General features: G+C 53.9%; 2 protein-coding genes across 2 annotated transcripts; one reads left to right on the plus strand and one right to left on the minus strand.

Annotated features, from left to right (window-relative positions):
- The first annotated feature begins 271 nt into the window (after positions 1-271).
- On the plus strand, positions 272-1,186 carry LOC135324574 (olfactory receptor 14C36-like). The gene has a single exon (XM_064501151.1). The coding sequence runs from the start codon at positions 272-274 to the stop codon at positions 1,184-1,186; it is 915 nt and encodes a 304-aa protein (XP_064357221.1).
- Positions 1,187-8,109: 6,923 nt separating this feature from the next.
- LOC135324573 (olfactory receptor 14A16-like) lies at positions 8,110-9,045 on the minus strand. The gene has a single exon (XM_064501149.1). The coding sequence runs from the start codon at positions 9,043-9,045 to the stop codon at positions 8,110-8,112; it is 936 nt and encodes a 311-aa protein (XP_064357219.1).
- Between the last annotated feature and the right edge of the window lie 15,567 nt (positions 9,046-24,612).

Genomic DNA, 24,612 nt, shown 5'->3' on the forward strand with positions numbered 1-24,612 from the left:
AGTTGAGACAACCCTGTTCCCATGTAGCCACTGGTCAGGGCTGACTCTGAAGCTCATGGGCAGAGGCCCCTGCTTCTCACAGCAAACTCAGCCAGCCCAAACTGGAGCTCAAGCCATGGAGCTCAATGACTGTCATGCTGAGATGGGGAGAGGTAACTTGTGTGCTTTTGGAGACGGGTCAGGAGAAAGAGAAAGTTTTCCTCAGAGAAGTCTGTCCTAACTTGTCAATGTCTTTCCCTCCTTTGACAGTCTCCATGCCCAGAGGGAGCAAATGCCCAACAGCAGTTTCCTCAATGAGTTCCTCCTCCTGGCATTCACAGGCACGCGGGAGCTGCAGCTCTTGCACTTCTCCCTCTTCCTGGGCATCTACCTGGCTGCCCTCCTGGGCAACGGCCTCATCATCACAGCCGTAGCCTGCGACCACCGCCTCCACACCCCCATGTACTTCTTCCTCCTCAACCTCTCCCTCCTCGACCTTGGCTCCATCTCCACCACTGTCCCCAAATCCATGGCCAATTTCCTGAGCAACACCAGGGCTATTTCCTACCTGGGATGTGCTGCCCAGCTCTTTCTGTTTGTCTTCTTGTTATCAGCAGAATATTCTCTCCTCACTGTCATGGCCTACGACCGCTTTGTTGCCATCTGCAGACCCCTGCACTATGGGACCCTCCTGGGCAGCAGAGCTTGTGTCAAAATGGCAGCAGCTGCCTGGGCCAGTGGGTTTCTCAATGCTCTCCTGCACACTGGGAGCACATTTTCAATACCACTCTGCCAAGGCAATGCTCTACACCAGTTCTTCTGTGAAATCCCCCAGATTCTCAAGCTCTCCTGCTCAGACTCCTACCTCAGGGAACTTGGGGTTCTTCTGGTTAGTGTTTCTTTAGGTATCGGGTGTTTCATCTTCATTGTGGTGTCCTATGTGCACATCTTCACTGCTGTGCTGAGGATCCCCTCTGAGCAGGGCCGGCACAAAGCCCTCTCCATGTGCCTCCCTCACCTGGCCGTGGTCTCCCTCTTTGTCAGCACACTCACATTTTCCTACCTGAAGCCCCCCTCCTTCTCCTCCCCAGCTCTGGATCTGGTGGTGGCTGTTTTGTATTCGGTGGTGCCTCCAGCAGTGAACCCCCTCATCTACAGCATGAGGAACAAGGATCTCAAGGATGCACTAAGGAAACTTATTCAGTGAGTACAATATCAGCATCAATAACCATCCCATGGGCATCACCTTGCCATTCCCAGGGTATTTGGCATCAAGAATATGTATTATTCATTTATTTCTTACTTACTTTTCGTGTTCTACTCATATTAAAAGGAAATGTTTAGGTCATCTGTGGCAGACAGATGAGTGAACTTTTGCCTTAAACATTTCTTGGTACATAAGGTGCAAGCAAACCATAACCCCAAACAAGCCACCTGTTCCCAGCGGAAACAGGACTGAGCTGCTGCGACCCCCGAAATGGTCTCCCTGCGACCATTCGGGACACACCGAGCCTGCGCTGAACCAGGGCACGATCGGGCAGAGACTTTGGGACCTGGACTGCAAATTACTGCTGCTTAACACAACTTTTATAAAACTTGCTTAGCCGCACTCCCTAGTTCAGTGAGAAAGGGCCCCAGAGCTGGTGCAGACTGGAAAGATAAGGGAGTTACAAGCAGTTTGCTTTCCTATGCGTCACACTCCGGGAGGGAGGATGTCAAGGCTTTGCAATAAGGCCTGCTTGGGCGCCAGGACCCTGGGAAACAAAGCCTCCCCTCACTGCTGAAACAGTGTTAATTAGGGGGGGTCTGGATTATATCCTCCTCGTCAGGACCTTGGAAGATAACACCTACTGTCACTGCTGGGGCAGTGCTAATTGCTGGAACAACACCTGTTTGTCAGGGCCCTGAGAAAGAAGGGCAGAACCCGAGGAATCAACACATTTGTCAGCAGAAACCGCAACAGTAAAGATAAGGGAGAAAAGCAGCCTGCCTGGGAACAACGATGAGACCCAATAGGGAGCAGGAGACCCCAGACCCAAAAATTACTATTGGTCTGAACTACCGCGTGAGGGGTGGGAAACTTAATTTGAAAAAGCTATAATTGCCCAGGGATTTCTTTGTTCAGGGTCCCTCTTCGGAGGCACCCAACTCGAGCTGTAACTACTGCACGCGTGTCATTACAATTTATTTATTTAATTTGCCTTGATTTGGCTCCAAACTTTTCAGCAGGAACCTAGGGTCGGACCCTGCTCGAGTTGTAATTACTGCACGCGCATCGCTAAAATTTACACCCAGGGTGAAGAGGACCAACGGGACGCCGCTGGATCCACGGGTGGTGATATCTCTTTCTCTCCCCCCCTTTTCTCTCTCTCTCTTTCTCTCTCTCTCTCCTCCCCTTTGCCTTTCCCCATCTTTATTCCCCACTCTGTGGAAAATAAAGTTAAAAGGTTGTACGATATTTGACCGGTTTTAGCGTCTTAATCTCGTCCTTGGGATCGGGACGAAACCCTCCCGATATTGGATCGGGACATCATCCTACTTCTCTTCAGTGATCCTTCTTTTTTATCTGACCCAGAGACTGTGCTGAAGCAGGAAGCCAGGCGTCCCCCTTCATCAGCAGAGATGGGGGAACCTCGGAGCCCGCTAGTCCGAGCTCCCTCAGGTGCCCCCAGTGCAAGGAGCAGAGTTTCCCTTTGTATATCTCTCTCGACACTGACACCAGGGGAGCTCAGGGGACAGAGTTAGGCTCAGACGAGTACAGACAGGTTGAGACCATGGGTGCCATGTCCATTAGGAGAGCTCAGCTCCCCTGGCCACAGTCAAGGTGTGATCTCACATCCCTGTCCTGCGAGGGTGGCAGTTGGCTGTCACCGTGGCCTCGTTCCTTCCCTCTCCAGTGCTACAACAGTCAAAATGGAGTGCAAGTGGAGGGGAAGAGAGTCTGGATGCAGGCCATAGAGACAGACCCTCGGCTCCTCAGGACCATCCCACCACTACCGCAGCAGGCATTTCCTGGCTGCAGCCTTGCGTGGGGTCTGCAGCTTTCCTGGAGACACATCCACCACCACCAACAGGACATTCACTTTTCAGGGCAGTTTTTCTCATTTCCACACTGTCCTGCTGTGCTCTGATGTTTGTATATGGCCTAAGTGCTCTCCTAACGTGGTGGTGATAGGATTGTGCTTCCTTGTGCATTCCTGTGAGCACCGGCAGGACCAGGCATTGGGCACCTTTATGCCAGCCCTGGCCTCCAGAGTAATATTTCTGTAAGCGAAGGGGACCTCCTCAATGATGTGCCTTGAGGTCTGGATTTTCTTCAGAAGCTTGGATGAAAAATACGCTCCAAGATATTGCAACACAACAGGGCCTGCTGTTCTGCTTGTGAACTGCATGAGCTCTGGCAGAGGAGCTCAGAGTCCCAGTGTAATCTAGGGCTGGATTTGGGACTCCTCTCTTGGTGACCAATACCGGTGGAGATGGGGAATGGTCTCTGAATTGCCTGCCCAGTGCTGTGGCACAGCTGACAATGCTGATGAGAGATGCCCATCCTTCTGGAGGGGAACCTGAGGCATGAGGAGAGCTCAGGGGATCTCCAGAGACAGCGTGTGCCTGGGGGTGGGCAGTGAGTGGGGCCTCACAAAATGAGGGACAGTCCCTGGTGGAGTAACCAGAGGGTAAAGCACTAAACCCAGGCATGAATAGGGGCACAAGGACTCTGCAATCCCCAGAGAGGCAGTGGGGACGCAGGAGGCCCAGGGAAGGGGCACTGGAGAGTGATTCCTGCACCGGCAGTGAAACAGCACAGGCTGGAGCTAGTGCACACCCAAACACATCTCCTGCCATTGCAAACGCCCTGGGTCACTCTGAGCACCGTCCATGTGCACAGACCTGAGCCAGCAGTACCAGTGGTGGTGATTCCTGTTTGGCTGGGTCTGCTTTCCACCCTGACCAGCATGGCCAGCGTGCAGTCAGGAGTCACCCCATTACCCCACAGCCTGCTTGCTCTGCAGAGCAGCACCACCAGCCTAGGCTCCTGCAGGAAATACAGGGGAGGGGTGCAGGAACAGCCGGCCAGGCCAGCACCGATGCACTCAGCTGGGGAAAGGCTCCCTGGGGAGCAGGGATGTCCCAGGAGAAAAGCAGGGCAGCATTCACAGAGAGAAAAGGAGAACAAGAAACAGGTTTCTCTGTGCACCATCTCGGGGCAGGCGGCTCTGTCCCTGGGGTAACAGGAGGTGCTGGGGGTCTGCAGGGCCAGGGCTCTCGTGCTGTCCTAGGGCAGCGGGGTGGGCATGGAGGGGCTGCAGGCAGACAGGGAGGGGGATCTGCTGGGCACAAGAGCAGGGGAGACAGAGAGTGACCGGCCTCATTGCGGGGCCTCCTCCCCTCTGCCGGGGAGCTGCTGCCCTTGTCCTGGGGCCTGGCCTGAGCTACGCTGTGGACATGCCTGAGCCTGGCCCTGCACCTCTCAGGTCCTGACCTGACCCTGCCCCCGTCCTGCTGACCTGACTCCCCATCTCTGCCTCGGACCTGCCCCCTCGCTACAGTCCGGAAAGCCTTGGCAAGGGAAGCTGGGATCCGAGCAGGGCCCAGAGAAGGTTGTAGGTGCAAAAGGTGACTGTATATCCACAGCAGCAACTCCTGCCCCACAGCCAATTCAAAGGAGTCAGGAGGGCTGTGGATCTGGACCCCCTACCCAGGTGACGCTGCACACAGACTCTTAGCTGGGTGCAAAAGGGAGTGCGAGTCACTTGGGTCTGATTTTAGGAGGCGTACGTACGAGAGCAAGTGTTTGTGTATCACAGCACCAGTGTTTCAGCACCATTTGCACCTGGCCTCCTGCTCCAAAGAGTATGTTGTCAGGAGCAGCAAGAGCCCTGGGGCAGCCCCACACTCCCTCGTCCCCTCTGCCTCTGCGCTGGCGTCTTGCTGCCTGGCTGGGGCTGGAGCCCCGACGTGGGGAGAGGTGGGGATGGCCGGGGGCCAGGGAGCTCCTGCCTGCAGAGCTGGTCCCCACGGTGCCAGGAGAGGGGCCGGGGCAGGGAGCGAGGGGGCAGCAGGCTGGGCAGGGGCAGGGGTGGGCAGGGCTGTGGTGGGGTCTCATGGAGGGGGCACAGCCAGTGCTGCTGCAGCACAAGGTCCCACGCTGCCCCCCGGGCAGGACCAGGCTGTTCCCCCATCCCCATGCTGCCCTCCCAGCAGGATGGGACACGCGAGGAGGGGCTCGGCCTGCCCCGTGCTCAGGGCAGCTCCCCGGGGCTGGCACAGCTGGGCCTGAGGCACCTCCAGCTCCTCGGCCTCTGCTCCAGCACGGCTGGCACAGGGATGAGAGCTCCTCGGGCAGGGCAGAGCGAGCCTGGCTGGGGGAGCATCAGGGCTAAGATCCAAGGGTCCCTGGCTCAGCGCTGGGCTTTGGAAAACTCCCTCATGCATCCCGAGAGGCTCCATCTGCCTCTTCCACCCTGCTCTGTGCTCCCTTGCTGTTGGGCAAAGTGGAGCTCAGCATCGCATGGGGACTCTCCTTCCCATGGGGAGCAGAGTAAGGGCCTTCCCCAGCCCCACACTGCCTTTTCCACCCCTGGGCTTTGCACTTGCATGTGCCTGGGTCTGCCCACTTGCCTCCACCACAGTCACAGCTGCACTGGAAGCCCATGAAAATCCCGGTTCTCCTGCCCTTGAGCTGGCATCCACCCCCGAACCGAGAGCCTGGCCACCCATAAAGGCATCACCCATCCAGTGCCCTGGCCATGCGGCCAAGGGCAGGGGTCTTCACCCCAATTTCCCTGCTCCCGGCACCACTGCTGCTGTGCCCATGTCACACCACCATGCCACCAGACTGCCCGGGACACAAGGCAGCTCCAGCTCCCTCCAGGGCTGCGCTGAAGCCTTTCAGGAGCAGGCTGAGGTGGGGCTGGCACTGCCAGGGTGGGTCAGGAGAGGGCAGCTCCCCTCTGCCATGCTGGGGCTGGGCCTGGGCACAGCTTTTCCCTGGGGAGCTCCCGGAGGAGCTGCTCCAGGTGATCCTCCACCTCTGCCCTGGCAGCAGCACCAGCGCTCAGGGTGCCGGACTGGAAGTGCACCGAGGGTGGAAGGGGGACGGGCTGCCCAGGGGGAGCATCAAGACCTTGTCCGTGCACGCAGGGATGGAGTGAGGAAAGCCAGAGCTCAGCCAGAGCAGGAACCAGCGAGGGAAGGGGAGGGCAACGAGAAGGCCTCCTGCCAGTGCATCCCCAGCAAAAGGAAAGCAGGGAAGGAAAACGGGGGCCTGCTGCTCAGTGGGGCAGGGGACCTAGTGACCAAGGACCTGGAAAGGGCTGCGGTATGAAATGCCTTTTCTGCCTCAGCTTTCCTGGTAAGCGCTGTCTGAGGCCTGCCATGTCCCCGAGCCTCTCAGCAGAGTCTGGGGGATCCAAGCACTTGGCCCCTGCCCAGCCCAGGCTGTGCCCCACACAGGGGTCAGCAGACAGCCATGCTCCCAGATCTGCCAGGCTCTGGCCCACAACAGAGGCCATGCCCTCCATCGGGATATGGAGAGCTGCAGGAGGACAGAGCTGGGGTGAGCAGCCAGCGGTGGAAAGGGGCCAGGTGACAGGCTGGTCCATGACCATGGACCTGGGGCAGCTTCCCCAGTGTGTCCATGCAACACAGGGAACAACCTGGGACCTTCTGTTCTGCACCCTCCATGTCCTGATGCCTTTCCCAGCAGACCTGCATTTGCCCTGCAAGCACACAGCTGTGTGCTCCCACACTGCCTGTTCACACACAGGAGCTGCCTCCTGGCATTTTGCCTCTCCCAGGCCCTTTCCAGCTCAGCCCCTCCCCGGCTCTCCCCACCTCCCCTGCCCTCTCCCCAGCCCACCCAGCAGAGCAGCCCAGGCTGGCAGTGGCCCCGCAGCAGTGCCCACCGCAGGGGTCTGCAGAGCTCTGGGCACTCACACCGCAGCCCCAGCCCCTGTCCAGGACAGCACCAGAGTCCTGGTCCCGGGCTGCTCACGCAGATCCTGCTGCCCCAGCGACAGAGACGCCTGCCCCGAGCTGGTGCACACAGGAAAGGGTTTCTCTTTGTGTTCCTCCCCTGCACACACATGCACCCCTACTGCCCCCGGATGTCCCTGCTCCCCAGAGAGCCTTTCCCCACGTGGGTGTCCATGCTGTCCTGCACCCCTGCCCTGTGCTCCCTGCAGGACCCCGGGCTGGCGGTGCTGCTCTGCAAGGCGAGCGGGCTGTGGGGCCACGGGGTGACTCCGCACTGGCCGTGCTGGTCAGGGCAGACCCAGCTGGACGAGCACCATTGCGCCTGACCACCCCCTCCCAGGGGCTGTGGCTGTGGACGATGCTTGAAGCAAACACAGGGCAGTCCAAATGGCTCAGGAGGGGTTCACGTGTCATTTGGCAGAATGAATGTTTTTTTCAGTTTAGATGACATGAACCAGTCTTGAGGCTCCCTTCCCTGTGCCTGCTGGGTCCCCTCTGCCTCTCCTGAGATTTCTGAGCCCTCAGTCAGTGCATTCTTTGGTTTAGCCCTTTACCTTTGGGTGACCCCAATGGGTTTGTGAGTGTCCCCTCACTGCCCATCCCAGGCACATGCTGTCCCAGGAGATCCCCTGTGCTCTCTGGGTGGATCCATATTCCCTTCCAGAAGGACGGTCATCTGTCGCCAGTCCTGTAATATGGGAGACAGTCCCCGGCAGATACCACTTGGCCACTCGTCCACCCCGGGGGCACTGGCCACTCACAAGTGACAGCTGACTCCAGCCCTCATTCCCAAGCACATCACCCGATGAGTTCATGCCCCTCAGCTGATACAAAAACCAAGCACAGCAAAGGGCCTCTTGGGGTGCAACTCCCTGAGCACATTCTTGGCCCCAGCTGGGGAAGAAGAGCCCAACCTTCAGGCACTGTACTGAGGAAATCCCCTTTTATTAGAGAGATGCTACCTGGGAGGCCAGCCTCGACACAGAGACAGGCAGATTTAGGGAAGGCCTCCAGGTCAGACAGATGGGCTTTGTGCTGCTGGAGAAGTGGGGTGAATTCAAGCATTTACAAACAGGATTGTCGCAGAGAGAATGCCCAAAGCATGAGAGTTGCCTGAGATAAATTAGAAATCATTTGTAAGGTGAGATGGGCAGTTCATTGCTGCTGAAACAGTACTAATTGAATGAGTTTCTTCAGGGCATCCTTGAGCTCCTTGTTCCTCATGCTGTAGATGAGGGGGTTCACTGCTGGAGGCACCACCGAGTACAGAACAGCCACCACCAGATCCAGAGCTGGGGAGGTGACTGAGGGGGGCTTCAGGTAAGCAACCATGCCAGTGCTGACAAAGAGGGAGACCACGGCCAGGTGGGGGAGGCACATGGAGAAGGCTTTGTGCTGTCCCTGCTCAGAGGGGATCCTCAGCACAGCAGTGAAGATCTGCACGTAGGAGACGACAATGAAAACAAAACATCCAAAGCCTAAACAAACACTAACCACAAGAACCCCAAGTTCCCTGAGGTAGGAGTCTGAGCAGGAGAGCTTGAGGATCTGTGGGATTTCACAGAAGAACTGCTCCAGGACATTGCTTTGGCAGAGTGGTATTGAAAATGTGTTGGCAGTGTGCAGGAGAGCATGGAGAAACCCACTGGCCCAGGCAGCTGCTGCCATTTTGACACAAGCTCTGCTGTCCACGATGGTCCCATAGTGCAGGGGTTTGCAGATGGCAACAAAGCGGTCATAGGCCATGATTGTGAGAACAGAATACTCAGCTGACAAGAAAAAGGCCAACAGAAAGACCTGTGCAGCACATCCTGAGTAGGAAATGGCCCTGGTGTCCCACAGGGAATTGGCCATGGATTTGGGGACAGTGGTGGAGATGGTGCCAAGGTCAAGGAGGGAGAGGTTGAATAGGAAGAAGTACATGGGGGTGTGGAGGTGGTGGTTGTAGGCTGCGGCTGTGATGATGAGGCCGTTGCCCAGGAGGGCAGCCAGGTAGATGCCCAGGAAGAGGGAGAAGTGCAAGAGCTGCAGCTCCCGTGTGTCCGCAAATGTCAGGAGGAGGAACTGGTTGACGGAGCTGCTGTTGGACATTATGCTCTCTCGAGGTATGTGTGACTGTCCAAAGAAGAAAAGACATTAAGAAGCTAGGAGAGACTTTTCAAGTGAAAAAAAAAATCCCCAAATGTTCCAGTGCTCATACACCCTCCATACTCCCTCTACCTTTACTGAGAGGATCTGTGTGCAGCTCCCTTCCTTGAGCTCCACTTTGCCCTGCCTGGGTGTGCTGGAAGGAGCAGGTGCCTCTGCTTACGGGTTCCAGAGGAGTCAGCCCTGCCATTCAGTAGTGGGAACATGGGAATGGGGGTGACCAGCTCTGACATTTGCAATTTCTCTCAGGTGAAATCCCCTTGTCATATGGAAGGGCTCTTCACCACCAATTCTAAACAATGAAGGTTGAGTTTTAACGACGTTTTAATAATGCTTATCTTCTTTGAGATACTCCTGTCACACCTGGGGAGTGTTCCTCAAAGGCAGAAATTCTCAGCATTTCTACTGTGAATCCTGAGAAAAACAATTCATTGTCTCTTTGTGCAGAGTGAGCACAGCTTGTCTGTCTATTAGCCTTGTTCCCAGCTGTCCTTTGCTCACACCTCTTTGAGCTGGAGGATGATCAGTCACCTGTTACCCCAAAAAGAAACCAGCCACTGCTGAGAGCAGAGGAGTCCAGTTTCAAACTGTGGAGCACCAAACTTCTCACCCTTTCTCAGGGCACCAGAGCGAGGTCTGCACACTCCCCCGCTAGCCAAGGACACACAGGGCTCTTTTCAGCTGCTCGTATACAGCTTCCCACCACCATTTCCGTACTCTTAGCATCTCTGCAGCTTCTTCGGATGTCTTTGAGACATCACAGAGATGCTATGAGGCAGCAGTTCCCTTCCGGAGCACAGCTCAAAGCCGGGCATTACATGGCAGGGAAATGGTCAAAGGACGGTTAGGACAGAAGATGGGCTCTCCTTAAAGGAGGGTGAGCTCATTTCACACCCCTATCAACTGCATTTCCTGGAGCTGCACAGGTACAAAGGAGGCTGAGGACTCGCAGGGCAGGTGTCTGAACTGCAGCTGAAAACCCACCAGCCCCAGGGACCCCAAGAGAACAGAAGCAGCACGGACAGGAGGGGAAACAAGGAGCAACACGATAATCCTGCTGCAAGGGGAGACAAGGAGAGAGAGACAGACAGACAGGCACCTTGGGAAAGCCTTCACCTTCCCCAGGTGCACATGCTGCCTCGCAGACGGCAGCATTGCAGGGCAGTCGCTCTCAGCCCCTTTGTCAGGCAGCATGAAATGGGCCCGTGGCAGGAGAGATGCCCCTCTCCTCTGCTGCAGGTCTGGCCACAGAGGAGGTGGCTCATGGCCTGGACTCCATGGCTGTCAGGGCAGAGGCTCTATGGGGTGGGAGAGGAGACACGGGGGGCTGGCTCGGAGGAAGGTGTATGTATCGGAGGGACTGACCATGATTTGCTCCAGTCCATCTGCCCATGGCGATTCTGTTTGCAGTTCCCTCTCATTCCCTGCCCGTCTCTGCTGCCTGCAGCTGTCCCTGCTGGCAGCTCTTTCTCTGTCCCAGCGTCTTTTCCCCGCTGGTGCTCACAGACCCCATCCCACCCTCTGCATGCTCCGTTCTGCCCTGCAGAGACTGCCTGGGAGAGGGCATTAGGCAGGGCTATCTCTGTGCTTGCAGGTCCTAAGGAGCAGGTCAGAAAAACCCTCTTGAGGCCATAAAGGTGGTGCTGGTGCTGTCTGTAGGCTGACGTGGGGTCGAGGGGGTTTGCTGAAGTTTCTCACAGACCTACTGATCTCTGGGAGTGAAGGTCTGGGAGTCCAAGTTCCTTGCAAAACCAGGAGACTCTTCCCTTTTTTGCCCCTGCCAAGATTAGGATCTAGTTTTTCTAGTTTTATTAGTCCTAACTGGCTTTTACCAGAAGGAAAGCTCCATCCCTTTCAATTAGCCTTTTTCTGACCTTTCTCTGAAAAGACCCTCAGACATGTCCTGTGCATGAACTAGAGTACCCCTGAGCCATGTAGCCCCTTTTCAAGAAGAGAATGAACCTGTCCTGTCAGAGGTCGCTGAATTTGTGACTGAATCTATCAGCTGTAGGATGGGATGGGTTTAGAAGATCACTCCAGGAACCTCAGTAATATTTCCCTGCAGCCAGAGACTTACCGTGCAAAGGGCTGTGAAGACTTTTCCCACAACGAGCTCTCCTCTGTCCTCCCACTCCACACTGCCGTTCGTTTCTCTCTCTCATCTCACCTTATGCCAGCAACAACAGGCAGTGCCCGGAGCCCTGCTGCTCTTTGCAGAGGAGCTGCTCCTGGACCCAGCAGTCTCTCAGCAGTGCTGCCAGGTAGCCATGACCTCCCTCTGTCCCAGGAGCCTGGTCCCACTCAGCAGCAGAGGCCCAGCAGAAGGCACAGATTCTTCTGTCCCTTGTGCTCCCTCCTCCTGGGAAATGTTCACTGAAGTAGACGAAAATAACCATCTGTGGTGCCTCTCTAAATAATGCAGAGGGACCAGTTACAGCATTGTAATTTCTCTCATCAGAGCCTGGCCATGCTATGGTAACTGCTGAGCCTCACTTTCCCTAACACTGACCTGCTATGCCTTACGGTGATCAGCCTGCGTACCCCTTACAGTGCGCTTTATTACCGAGCCAGAATATAGAATTTAGGCGGGAATTTAAGACTCACCCTTTCGGTGCCTCCCGTTGCTGAAGATCCCAGGTCAACTCACCCGATGGCGCCAGATGATCGTTTGGAGATGAGAGGCCCCGACAGTGGTGGCCTAGGGTCCCACCTGGGGTGCCAAATTGTTATGGAAAGTTAGGCTCAGCAGTTACCATAACAGGGTCCGACCGCAGGTTCTCGCTGAGACAGAAGTTCGAAGCCAAATCGGAACGAAATAAATTTTAATAACATACGTGCAGTAATTACAGATCAAGCTGAGTGCCTTCGAAGAGGAGGGGACCCCAAACAGGGAAATCCCTGGGCAATTATACCCTTGCAATCTAAGTTCCCCCACCCCTGATGCAATAGTTCAGACCAATAGTAATTTTTAGGTCTGGGGTCTTCCCGTTCATTGTTGGGTCCTTTCATTGTCTCTAGGCGGGCCACCTCTTTTCTTATCTCTACGGTTGCAGCTTCTGCTGTCGGCTGTAAGTTTCTTCTCTTCCAGCCTGAACCCGCCCTGGGGCCTTCCTTTACGTAACTAGGTAAAAATTCAACATATTTTCTCAGTGCAGCCTAAGGCTTCAGCAAATTTAGCTACTAATGCTAAGCAAGTATTATCTAAGTAGTGTTAACTCATGCATGTTTGCACAAGCATAAGGGTTCATCTCTAGTTCGCTTTCACGGCCTAATACTAAGCAACTAACTCTAGGCAGCTTCAGTCCAATATTCTTTAACAGGTCAGCTATGAGAGATGGAAACGTCCCCCTTGGGAAGACCCTATTTCCATGTCCTAACTATACAGGACACCTAGACAAGGACAAGAAGGAGGTCATTTTCCCATGGCTCAGGTATTGATCCAGATGAGTCAATCTGGGCATCACATGACAGTTTAGAGGCCCCTGGAATGGAGTGGGATTCAGCTTCCTCCTGTGAACTCCACAAACATGCAGGAGGTGGGATTCCCTTTGCCCAGCCTGAAGTGAGCACAACAGAGATGGCTGCATGCAAACTCCTTGTCTGTGCTCCCATTATAATCCCCGGAAATGGAGGGTGGAGTTCAATTGCATGGCAACACCTGCTGCCATTTGAAGATACAGAGGTCCAAGGCATGTGCCAGTGTCTGCTTGCTCTGATGGAGCAGCTATGAGACCTACATCCTTCTGGAGACCCATGTGGGGCCAGGTGGGGAATTTCCCAGGCAATGTGAAATGACACCAGATGCCTGCTACCACTAGAGCTCCACTCATTATGAAGCTGAGTCAAAAGCAGATCCCTACACTGAAAACAGTTGATGTCATTCAATGCAGGTGCTTCCTTTAATGACAAAAATAGGCCTGCAGTCCATGTCAGATTCCTGGGGCATCCCGTACAGACACATGTCTCTCACCGATATAGCATGGGACCTACAGGAAAGCCAGGCCCTTTTGGAGTGCTTGCTGGGCAAGTGTCCCAGGGCCTCTCAGGTTTCCTACCTGTGCCCAAACAACTGAATCCCGTCTACTGCCTTTAGGCAAAGTCCATCCCATTTACATCCAAGAATGCTTCATAAATGAGAGGCCCATCACACCAAGGTCTCCACTCATGTCCCTGCACTCTTAAAACCCTTCTAGCTCTCCTCTCTCTGAACCGCTTTTCTCCCCCAGATGATATGAACAGGGACTGTGGTAAGCATGTCCACAGGCTGGCTGCATCACAGGCTTTCCAGGCCCAGGGACTTTCTCTGGGGCACCTTGTCCTTCCTGGAGATCCATTCACCTATGTCATAAGCCCAAGGTGCTGCAGGGTCAGCCTGGGCAGCAAACCCCTCTCCTGCCATTCCAGCACAGCCCAGCTCTGTTTCCCCCCGACCTTGGGCACTGCAGGCTTTGCTCTGTTAGTGGGAACCTCATTTCACCATTACATTGCCACCTGCCATCTATGCCAGCATGTCTCTGCTCTTAATCAAAGCTTTTGCATGCAGCAGGTCCTTGGTAACAGGTTTGCCTCTGGCAAATCTCCAGTCGGTGCCACAGCTGAGGTGCTGAAATCAAAATATATGCAAACAAATACAGGCACAGGCAAATGGAGATGTACAAGCCGTCACAGGACTGCCACAGCTGAGATGTGGTGGGATCACTCCCATGACTTGAGTGCTGTGATGGTGGGTACAAATCCTTCAGGAGAGACTGAAAGGGAAGAGGAGGAGGGGGGATGCCCTTTGTGTGAAAGCGACGCTCAGATGCATGGAGCTCTTCCATGGGATGGACAAAGGGAGGCAGCTCTGGAGGGCAGAAGAGCTCAGGAAAGCTGGCAGATCATTAAGGACAGCACCCACAAAGCCCCACCAATGCTCCATACTGACAGGTTGTAAAACTTGTAGACATCTCCAGATCCTGGCTTGGCTAAACAGGGAACCCCTGCCTGAGCTCTAGGGCAATAAGGCTGCATAAGGGAAGAAAGGAGAGGCTGCAAAGGAGGAATTTAGAAATACTGTCCAGCAAGGTCGGGATTGTGTTAGGGACATCAAAGCTCCCCTAGGATAGACACTTGCAGGGTATGTCATAAGCATGAAGAGCTGCTACTGCTTCAGTGACAGTGAAAGAATAAACAAGGAAAATGTGGGCTCATGGCTGCATGGGGCAGGAACTCTAAAAACAGCAGATCCAGGCAGGTCAGAGGAACTGAATGCCTTCTTGGCTTCACCAACCAGGTCTCCTAGGCTGTTGTGCATAGAGTCAGGACTCCAGACAAGAAAACCCACCTGAGGGCTAAGTGAGGGGTGATTTACAGGAACTCAACCCATACAGATCTGCAGGACTGGATGGGCTGCATGGGAGGACATTGAGAGAGCTGGCTGCTGCCATAGCAAGGCCACTCACTATCATCTTGGAAAGGTTGTGGAGATCAGGGGAGGTCCCAATGACCAGAAAAAGGAATATGTTGTGCCCATCTTCAAAAAAGTCCATGAGGACAACACAGGCAGCTGCAGGCTGTTCAACCTCCCTGGAGTGAGGAGTGTGTCAAGGAGCTCTTCATCTTGGATCACCTTTCTGAGCACATGAAGGAGAAGAAGGTGCCTTGCAACACTCAGCATGGATTTCCTGCAGGGAAATCATTCCTGACCAACCTGGTTGCCTTCTGTGATAACAGAACTGTACTTGTAGCAGAGCAGAGAGCAGTCATTTACCCTGTTTTTAGGCAAGATGTTTGACACTGTCTGCCACAATGTTCTCGTATACAAGTAAGGCATCATGGTAGGCTACAGTAGACATCCAGATGGGTGGAAAGCTGGTTGGATGATGGAGGTCAGATGGATTTTATGAATGGGTCAGGCTTTACCGAGGAGCCAGTGACAGATGGAGGGCGCAGGGGGATCTATACTGCGACCTGACCTGTCTAACAGCTTCATCAGTAACGTGGAGGACACACCTCTTATCTGAGTTGAAGCTGAAAGCTAATGGGGCAGAACAGTCAGGTGCTTGAGGGCTGCCATTCAGAGGGACTTCAGCAGGCAGGAAGAATGGGATGTCAGGAACTCTGTGAAATGCAACAAGGACAAATACCAGCTTCTTCACCTGGGATAGACCAACATCCTGCAGTGATATGGGCGGGAGTGTCTGGCCAGGCAGCAGCTCTGCAGAAAAGGATGTGGCAGTCTTTGTGGGCAGGGAGCTCAACATGAGCCAGCAGTGTTCCCTGGAAGCAGTGGAGGCCACAGCATCCTGGGCTGCATGAACAGCAGCATTGCCAGGATACGGAGGGAAGTGATTATCCCCCTCTACTCAGCACTCCTCAGCGCACATCTAGATACGCCATCCATTAAGGACCCCCTGTAGAAGAACGCTGCTGATCACTCAGAGTTCAAGGTGTTTGGAGGCTGGAGCACTTGCCCTGTGAGGAAAGGTTGAGGGAAGGGGGCTTGTTCAGCCTGGAAAAGGGAAGGGGTTTAGGGGGACACGTAGCAGCTTCCCAACTCCAGGTTACTGCCAATAAAGAACCAGGCTCTTTACGGAGAGTCATATCGGGAATCGTTGTCTCTGTGGCAGCATAAGGGAGCTGGGCTTGTTCAGCCTGGAGAAGGGGAGATCTAACAACAGGCTGCCCATACCTACCAGGAGGTCATCAAGAAGATGAAGGCAGCCTTTTCACCACTGTGTGCCATGGGAGGAGGAGGCCCAGTGGGCATTACCTGAAACAAGAGAGATTCAGGCTAGGGATAAGCAAAAATATTTTACCCATCCAAAGAGTGAAGCACTGGGGCAGGTTGCCCAGACAGGTTGTGCCACCTCCATCCTCAGAGGTTTTCAAGTCCTAAACGACTAAAGCCCTCAGCAACCTGCTTGAAGCTGACAGCTGAGCCTGCTGTGAGAAGCATGTTGGGCTAGAGACAACTGGAGGTCGCTTCCAGCCTGAATGATTTTGCATTTCCTTCCATCCTGGGCCTTCCCTTGTTGACCTTAGGGAAAACATTCAGCTTCCCCATGGCTATGCTCATTTCAACCGTTTCCAGCAGTTCCTTTACAACAGTACCACCTTTATTATCTATGGTGTCCTGCAGTTGGTCATGCTGTTATCCTGTCAGAGGCATGGCAAGATAGGATGAGCCATCTGCACACACACATTCACAGCTGACACAGAGGAGCTTGAGCTGAGAGGGACCTTGAGAAGCTTGGAGATGAGGCCAAGAGAAACCTCCTGAAGTTGTGCAAGGAGAAGTGTCAGGTCCTGCCTTGGGGGAGTGACCCTGAGGAGAAGGGCCTGGACATCATGAGGGATGCCATATGAGCCCATGGTGCATGCTCACCACAGATCAGGCCAGCTGCATAGGGGGCAGCACTAGGAAGCGTGTGGTCTGCCAGATGAGGACAGTTTTTATCCCCATCCACTCAGCACTGGGGTGGCCACATCTGGAGAACAGTGTGTCCCAGTGTGGTACAGCCAGTGCTGGAGGAATGGGGAGGACCCGGAGAGGGTCCAGAGGTCTGCCAAGATGGGGGTTTGGGTCATGCAGCACATGAGCTGTACAAGGAGGCCGAGGGACCTGGGCTACATTATCCTGGTGAAGTGGAGGCTAAGGGCACTAGAGTAGCAGCCCGTGAGTGCTTGAAGGGTGATTTAAGAAATGGTGGCCCTTTTTTGGTAGTGGAAAGCAGCATGGGAAGGAGAAGCAGCCACAATCTTCAGCTTGAGAGGTTCAGAATGGATGTTAGAGAAAGAAATGCCCCTTGAAGGGTAGTGCTGTGGTGCAAGAGGTCAGGCAGAGGGAGCCTGCGGTGAGCCCCTGGCTTTGTGTTTGAAGGAAAAGCAAGGGAGGGTGGAGAGACATCAGCAAAGGTGGGCAGATCCCTGGGTGAGAGCAAGGAGGGGAAGCAGGCTGGGTGTCTACAGGCTGCAGTGGAGCAGGTGCAGGCATGGGACAGTGTAGGACAGCCTGGGGTGGAGATGGCCAGGGGCACTGCCAAGGCTGAAAGCTTCTGACAGGACTGAGATCTTTGTCCTCTTGGCTATGGCTGCTGTATCTGCCACTGAGGCCTGCCAGAAGACACCATGTCCTTGTAGTCCAGGGCCTTGTTTCCTCCTCCTGCTGGTTGGGGGGGGGGGGGGGCTGCATGGTGCCATCTCACTGTCCCTCACTCAGTGTGGCACACCCCCACCCTCACACTGCCTCCACAAAGAGCCCTGAGCAAAGCAGGAGGGAAACCATCACCCTACTCAGGGGCTGGGTGTCAGTGCTTGGCCATGTGGTATGATAAAACACATCCAGGTTTTCTAGGCATCAGAGCTACTCGCACATTTTCTCTACCTACCTGTAACAACTGCCTCTGCTCTCATCAGCCCCTGGGGAGGCTGTGTGAGGAATGGCCCTCAGGGGGACCCATTAATACTCCAAGAAACTTTGGGATTTGCTTCTGAATTCAACTTCTTGAGAGGTTGGTTCATTCTCCTCTCAGAATCTGATTCAGGGACTCAGCACTAAATACCCCTGCTGAGGGGTCACTGCAATGCAAAAAGCCCTAGGGAGCCAGGTCTATCTCCATAATTTCCCTCAGTTCTTCAGATCTGGAGTGGCTAATTGGAGAGGTTTCAGGAGTGTCTTTACAAGAGGAAGATATCAATGAGCACCTAGAAAAAGACAACAGATTCCGTCTTTCAAAGTTTTCTTTACTTTTCAGCTTACAGAACAAGTGATATCTACATTCTCCAATTCATAGCGACTCAGAGGGTCTCCCAATGAATCCTGATGTGTGAGAAAAGCAGTATTTTTGACAGCAGACATGTACAAACAGCCTTCCTCCCATCTCCCCAGCCCCACCATTTCTCTCATCAGCCACTGGGGACCTACATCACTCTTGTAAAAATCAACCCTTTTTCCACTGGCGTCTGTAGCTGAGTGTTACAGCCTCTATGCACCGATTCCCACCTGCTTTCCTTCGAGAACTAGCTGCAAAGAGACATAGGAGGATAATTCTGAACTGTGATCAAAACAACAAAACATGATACATTTGAATGAAAAATAAAATACATTCCTTAACTGCATGCTAAGTCCAAGGTGCCTCCAGTAATGTTCACTTTCCACAAGGAATAACCTTGCTAGAAATATTTTTGACAGCCAGACAGGAAAGGAGAGATAGCAACACAATTCAGGAGCTGTCTAAAGAAACAATGAGACTTCTGAAAGAGGAGGCAAGGTGAACTATCTGAGTGATTGAAGAGTAAGAGCAGGAGGAGAAATGGAAAACTATGGAAAGTTACTTTCTACACATAATCCGATGCAAAGATGACTGTAGAAATGATCAGTTTAATCAGGGCATGGGGAAAGATGTGAAAGATTGGTGAGGTTAAAAGCACAGTAGAAGAGACAGAGCAGTGAGAATGCAAGTTTGAGGGAGATCAGTATTTCTTCTCCTGAGATTCATACCCTTCCTGAAGATTTCCAGTAGTTCCTCAAAGGAAAACGTGGACAATTTATTAAAATTATTGAATTATTGCAGCTGAGGAAAAGGTGCTCATATTTTTAAAACAGTTTTAAACAGTCCCTCACCTTTTCATACAGAGCTCAGGTGTCTAATCACAAGCATGCAGTGGCACTTGGAGAGGCCCTGGTGTATGTGAGGTACCTGCCTGCACCTGGCAGCTCTCAGAGTTGACCTGTGGGAGACCGGAGCCCCTCTGAGCTGCAGACAGAGGCTGGGCAGAGGGGACCAGGGCTCCTACAAAGGCCCCACATGTCCATGTCCCTGTCACTGCATCTCACCCCAGGTCTGGAAATCAGTTTCCTTTAAAAAAAAAAACCACACACACACACACAATCCGCCCCAAACACCAACAAGGAGGATTATAATAATACAAAGACTGTTAAAAGCTGAAGAGTGTAAAAAAATATTCTTTGCTTTAGGGTTTTTTTTAATTAATTTCATGTTTATTGTCATTTTCTAAACATTTCTGTTATAATCAGGCCTACACCATTAAAAAAGATGACTCTCTTTTTCACACACAGTCCAGTGCTCACCAAAACCACTCCCTGCCCAGGGCTCTCCATGCCACTCCTCACTCTTTCCAAAGAGCAAGGCGCACTCTGAGGGCTTGAGTTCTCTTGACCAGTAGTGGAAAACAGGGTGACCAGCTTCAGTGAAATGCGATATATTTGGATGGCCAAATTGGCGCCAATCTCAACATACCTGTGTTGCAGTGCTGTTTTAAAGGAGGCCCTAAACATCTAGCTGCATGGTCAATGAAGTGTAACCGATTTCAGGCAGCAACAGGGAGGAGGCTGATCTCACCCAGTGCCAGACCCTTCCATGCAGATGTCTCTGCCTAATCCAGCTGCCTGCACTTCCCCTTCTAGGCAATGGAGAGAAATAAGGTGTCCCCCTGAGAGATCTTGGGAGACTTCTGCTGGTGACCAGCTAATGCTCCAGAAAGGTTCCCGTAGCTCCTGGATCACACTCCCCAGCACTGCCTGCGAACACAGCATTTCCAGAACTTCAAATATTATTTGTCAATTCTTTTGAATTTTTCCTTTCCTTTTTATTGGAAGCACCATGTCCATGCACTACAGTAACTACTTCCTCTCTTTGAGTATATACATGCACATATACAGCTATTCGTCATGCCATGTTTGCTACCAACACTCTCAATGGGGAAATTTTCTGCCAAGGAACAACTATAGTTAAATTGACATACTTCTGTCTTTCAGTTTGCAGATCTCAACAGTTTGCTACAGGTAGAACATGGACAACTGTGTCAAAGGCCTTGCCAAAATGAAGGCACACAAAGTCCCCTGCTTTCCCCTTGTGCCCACAGTCTTCTGGTAGAAGGCAATCAGGTTGGTCAGGCAGAGTTTCCATTTCCCTTTGCTCAGCCCATGCTGGCTCTTCCACTCCCTGCCCTCCAGATGCTTGGAGATGGTTTCCAGGAGCATTTGCTCCATCACCTTCCCAGGGACTCGCATGAAGCTGACCTGCATTATTCCTCTTGCCCTTCTCTGGAAATGGGTGTGATGTCTGCCTTTTCCCAGATAGCAGGAACCTTCCTGCTTGCACGGACATTTCAAAGACAATCAAGAGCAATGTCACACGGGCACTAAGAGCCTTGGGGACCAGGGGGGCCTGGGGGCAGATCTTACCAGTAGCATGGAAGGTAGAAAAGACAAGGAGATATCCAGCTTTTTTGTCACTATGTCCCCTGCCCCACTGAGCAGTGAGAGCACTTTTTCCTTAGTTGCCTTCCTTGTGCTGCCAGCAGGCTTACAAAAGCCCTGCTGGTTGCCCTCCCCACCCCTTGTGAGCTCCAGCTCCAACTCCAGCTCCAGCTGAGCTTTGGCTTTCCTAGCTCCATCGCTGCACCCACAGGCAAGGTTTCTATCTGCCTCCTGGGCAGCCTCTGCCCCTTTCCACCCTCTGGGAACTTCCTTCCTGTGGCTGAACTCCTAAGTCAGGGTGCCCCTGGTCATCCATGCGGTTCTCCTGCCAGGCCCTGCTTGACTCCCATCACATCACACTGGTTTGTTCCTGGGCTTTGAGGACGTTGTCCCTGAAGATCCACGAGGGATCCATGGCCTCTCTGCCCTCCAGGACAGTCTCCTGTGCCAATTAACCTGGTTCTGGCCTAACAGCAGCACGGGCACAGGTGACTTCCAGGAACCTACACCAACCAATCGGGTACTGAGGCAGAAGTGACCTCACAATCAGCACTGAAGCCCTTTGCCGGGTTCTGAGGTAGCAGTGACCTTACAGCCCCATATGTGAGCCCTGTGCCTGCTGCTGGCCTATCAGGTGCTGGGGCAGAAGTGACCTCACAAGCACAAACCCCAGCCATGTGCCTGCTCCTGGCCTGTCAAGTTCTCTCACAGAAGTGACCCTCTCCTTGACTCCCAGCAATGTGGGGAAGGTTGTTCTCTGGGGTTTGCTTGCTTCTGCAAGAGCTTCTCAGGAGCTAGGAGAGGGCCTCGGAGGTGGCAGTGCCCTGGCCACAGGCACACAGCAGCACCTTCACTCTGCCAGCCATGGGACCTCTCTTTCCTCCCCCCAGGTCTCTGCTCTCCAAGCTGCTCTCCAACAGGGTGACAAGTGCCTGAGGTCCCCTTGCCCACACACAGGGCATGGTCCTGATGGATTCCCATGAGCACTGCCAGATGGTTGTCCCCAAGCGCCTGACCCGGGAAGCGTTTGCAGGAGGGAGACAATCAGTTATCACAGCCACAGGCAATGCAGTGCCATGAGGATCCCTCCAGGCCTGTTCTTCCAGCACTTCCTTGAATGACATGCTCAGGAGCAGCAGGAAGGGCCAGGTCCCATCTGTGCCCATCCAGCCGGCTGCAGGGAGTCCCTGGGGTCCTGGTTTAGCTCAACAGAATGAAATTCTCAGTGTAGCGGCAGGGCTGCCACTCACTGCTGCCTTCCACACTGGTCCCAGAGCTTTGAGGTCCCCGACTGAAACCTTTGTTTGAGTGCCCAGCAACTGCCCCTTGGCTGGAAGGGGTGTCTCCAACCCTGATGCCCTCTATGCCACAGGGGGTGTCAGCAAAAGACCCTCCTTCCCCCAGGTACTGCTGCCCATGGAAGAAACAGCTCTGCCAGAGAGGGGGTAAAATCCACCCGTATTTGGAGATGTTTACCCGTGGGACTGCTGCCTTCATTCCCCCTCTTTGGAGTTGTTTCTACTTTCTTCCTCCACCTCTCCCACAGAAACTTCTTGGACTCTGTGGTGGGTGTCCTGAGCTCCTGTCATGAGCAATCGGAGGAGGCTGTACCCAGCCCTGTGGCTCAGGGACTGGGATCCTTGGCACCTGGGGAGGGTCCCTGCTCCTTGGCTTGCCCAGGCCTTTGCTGTGAGCTCTCATGCACACACTTACTCTTGCAGTGGGCTCCCCACGATGCCCAGATTATCGGCATGGCGTGTCCCTGGACTCAGCTCTTTCTCCAGAGGGATGATCCATGATGCAGGGGAGAAAATAGAGTGCAGTATAGACTGAGGAGTGACGAAGACAATGAGACACTGAAGAGTATAGAAAGCATCAGGTAGTTTATAGTCACCTGCCTGACATTCAGTCCTAATCCTTTCTCTTTCAAACCAAATGCAGGCTTCATCCCACAGCCACTGAAGCCAATGGGAAGTGTTTTTTCCTTCTTCTTCTTCTTTTTTTTTTTTTTTTTTTTGCTTGCCCTCCCCCCATTTGGTGTGAGTATGAGTCCTAATGCTTTAATTAAAAAGCTAGACTTGCAAAAAACATGTTCTCTCACTAGAACATTATAATCCTAGCCATGCGCTTGGTGGTTGAGTAAAGAAATAGTCTCTCTGGACCTCTCACCTTGAGCAAGCCTGGGTACCTCTGGCTCCAGCCACTTGGCAACTGGCAGAAAGGCCTTTCTTGTTTTGATTGCTTTAAAATGTTGGCAGTCCCTGGGCACTCTGTTGATCATACCGCTCTCCCCAGCATTGGTAGTCTGTCAGTTCTGCCCTTTATTTTGCTTCTTCTTTGGTGGAGACTGCAGGGTATTTCATCTGTCCCACTGCACTTCCCCTGCACTTGTCTGTACTCTTGCTGATACAACCCACGATAACGGGGGCTGTCTTTGCTACAAGAGAACCCTGTTGCCTTCTTGTCAACTTGTTGAACACCAGCACACCCAGCTCCTTTCCTGCAAAGCTGCTCTTCAACCAGTCCACCCCAGCTTACCCTGCTGCACAGGGTTCTTTCCTCCCAGGGACAGGACATGGCTGAACTCCCTAGGCCCCTTTCAGCGCGCATCACCAGGCTGTCGCTGCCCCTCTGCTGAGCAGCCCTGCCCTCCAGCATGTCAACCACTCATCTCCAGTTGGGGATCGTTCATGAACTGGCTGAGAGTGCACTCCGTCCCACCATCAAAATCATTCCTAAAGACAGAAGGCATTGGCTCCAGTATTGACTCTGAAGAACGTCACTGGTAACCATTAGTCACTTGGACTTTGTACCACTGTTCTCCACCCTTCGAGCCAGGCAGCCTCCACCTAGTTTCCCCCACACTCCATTGCTTACTCCTCCGTCCTCACTCTCCCCAGTCTGGCTACAAAGGTGCTAGGGAAGACCATGTCAAAGGCCTTCCTAAATGCAAGGCATGCAACAGGCACTGCGCTCCCCTGGTCTGCACAGCCAGTCATCCCATCCCAGAAGGCAAAGCGGTTGGTCAACAATTTGACTTGATGGCTTCATGCTGGCTGTTCCCAGTCCCTTCATGTGACTGGAACTAGCTTCCAGGAAGATGTGTTGATCCCTGGTGTGATGCTGACCAGCCCATCATTCCCCAGATCCTCTTTCTTGTCCTTCTTGAAGATGGATGCAATGTTTCAGGGGGAGTTGGGGAGGGCAGGGGCCAGGCAGCAGCTGTGAGGCTGTTCCAGCTCCTGCTGCACTGCTGATCCCAGTGGTATGGGGAGAGGGGAGAGGAGATGGGGCAGTGAGGGGTGGGGCAAGTAAGCAGGGATGGGGGCAGGAGGGCAGTGGGGGCTGCAGTGAGGGGTGGTGGCCCGTGTTTCTGCAGCGCAGTGGCTGTTGTGTTCACCTTCCATGCAACAGTCCCACTCTGACCCCAGGCAGAAACAGGCCATTTCCCTGGTGCCCCTGCCACCCTCGCAGCAGGGTGGGGACATAGGAGGAGGGTGCTCTGCCTGTCCTGGTGCTCAGGGCAGCTCCCCAGGGCTGGCACAGCTTTGCCTGAGGGCCCTCTTGGTCCTCGGCCTCTGCTCTGGCATGGCTGGAGCAGGGACAAGAGCTGGTGGAGCAGGGCTGGGAGAGTTCGGGGAGCTTCTCTTTTGCAGTGGAGCAGTGAGGAGCATCGTGGCTCCCATCTGTGCCCTGTGCCTGCGCCTGCACATGGCCCCACTTCTGCTGTGCAAGCAGCGCACAGGGCAGGGTGCCTTCAGGGGTGGGGAAACACCCCCCAGCACAATATCCACAACAGCCCTTGGTGCCCCGTCCCCCCACAGCCCTCCTGCTTTGACAGCCTCCCTCAGCGCCTGGGCCCTGCACAGCTCTGGCCATGTCCCACATGGGGTTGAGCACACAGCCATCCATCGGGGTCTGCTGGGGTCTGGGCTGGGAGAGAGGCCGGGCAGGGCTGGCTGTTCCCCTTGATACAGGCCCTGAGCCCAGCAGGACAGAGCTGGCCACACAGGGAAATGCACCCATAAACCTGGGGTGTGCGGCCAGGGCTGGAAACAGCCCATGTGAGAGGCTGGTCTGGGACGAATGCCTGGGGGCACCTTCCCCATCAGTCCATGCAACCACGGGCACAGAGCGGCCTCCTCTCTTCTGTGCTAACATGTCTCGGCTCCCCTGCATGAGACCTGGCTCTGCACCACAGAGCCACCAGTGTGTGTCCTCACCCTGCCCAGTCACACATCTGAGCTAACATTGGTGTTTGCCTCTCTTGGGCCCTTTCCAGCCCAGCTCAGCCCCTCCCCGGCTCT

This window comes from Dromaius novaehollandiae, chromosome 32 (genome assembly GCF_036370855.1).
Source record: "Dromaius novaehollandiae isolate bDroNov1 chromosome 32, bDroNov1.hap1, whole genome shotgun sequence".
Classification (NCBI taxonomy): Eukaryota; Metazoa; Chordata; class Aves; order Casuariiformes; family Dromaiidae; genus Dromaius; species Dromaius novaehollandiae.

Excerpts from the sequence above, each read along its gene's own strand:
- LOC135324574 (XM_064501151.1), top strand. The coding sequence starts at position 272 with ATGCCCAACAGCAGTTTCCTCAATGAGTTCCTCCTCCTGGCATTCACA.
- LOC135324573 (XM_064501149.1), bottom strand. The coding sequence starts at position 9,045 with ATGTCCAACAGCAGCTCCGTCAACCAGTTCCTCCTCCTGACATTTGCG.